The 582-nt window shown below is 56.9% G+C and overlaps 1 protein-coding gene across 1 annotated transcript in view; it reads right to left on the bottom strand.

The window, feature by feature from the left end:
* EMH_0007320 (uncharacterized protein) overlaps window positions 1-426 on the bottom strand; it is a gene marked incomplete at both ends in the record, with an annotated part of 5694 nt that extends 5268 nt beyond the window's left edge. Inside the window, one exon of the mRNA XM_013497958.1 lies at window positions 3-426. Coding sequence (XP_013353412.1) covers window positions 3-426 — 424 coding nt within the window. The remainder of the gene's footprint in view (window positions 1-2) is intronic.
* Between the last annotated feature and the right edge of the window lie 156 nt (window positions 427-582).

Genomic DNA, 582 nt, shown 5'->3' with positions numbered 1-582 from the left:
CTCTTCTACTGCTGTCGATACTGCTGCTCTCTCTGCTGCTGCTGCTGCATCTACTACTACTACTACTACTGCTGCTGCTGTTGCTGCTGCTGCTGTTGCTATTACTGCTATGCTGCTGCTGCTGCTGCTGCTGCTATTACTGCTACTGCTGCTGCTGCTGCTGCTGCTGTTGCTGCTGCTGCTGCTGTGTCTGCTGCTTGCCACTACGCAGGGATGCGTCAGGAGGTCCTCAAAGCAGTATCGCAGCAGCGGCCAGTTTGCTGCAGCAGCAGCAGCAGCAACAGCAGCAAAAGTGTAGCTGGCGCATGCAGCAGCAGACATAGGAAGCAGCATGCCTGCACCTATTTCTGCTGCTGCTGCTGCTGCTGCTGCTGCTGCTGCACTCCCAGACACGCAGCAGCTCATCTCTGCTGCTCGTCTCCTCATACTCTCGCAAAGGCTGCAGTAGCAGCAACCCCACTCCCCCCCACCAAACACACTCTCCCCTGCAGCAGCAGCAGCAGCAGCAGCAACAGCAGCAGCAGCAGCAGCAGCAAATGCAGAGTCTGCAGGACGAGACAAGATGAAGACCAGCTGCTATAT

The sequence above is a fragment of the Eimeria mitis genome, genomic scaffold, assembly GCF_000499745.2.
Source record: "Eimeria mitis Houghton genomic scaffold, Emh_scaff305, whole genome shotgun sequence".
Classification (NCBI taxonomy): Eukaryota; Apicomplexa; class Conoidasida; order Eucoccidiorida; family Eimeriidae; genus Eimeria; species Eimeria mitis.
Note: the sequence above shows the minus strand (reverse complement) of the source record. Positions and strands in the feature narration are given on the sequence as shown.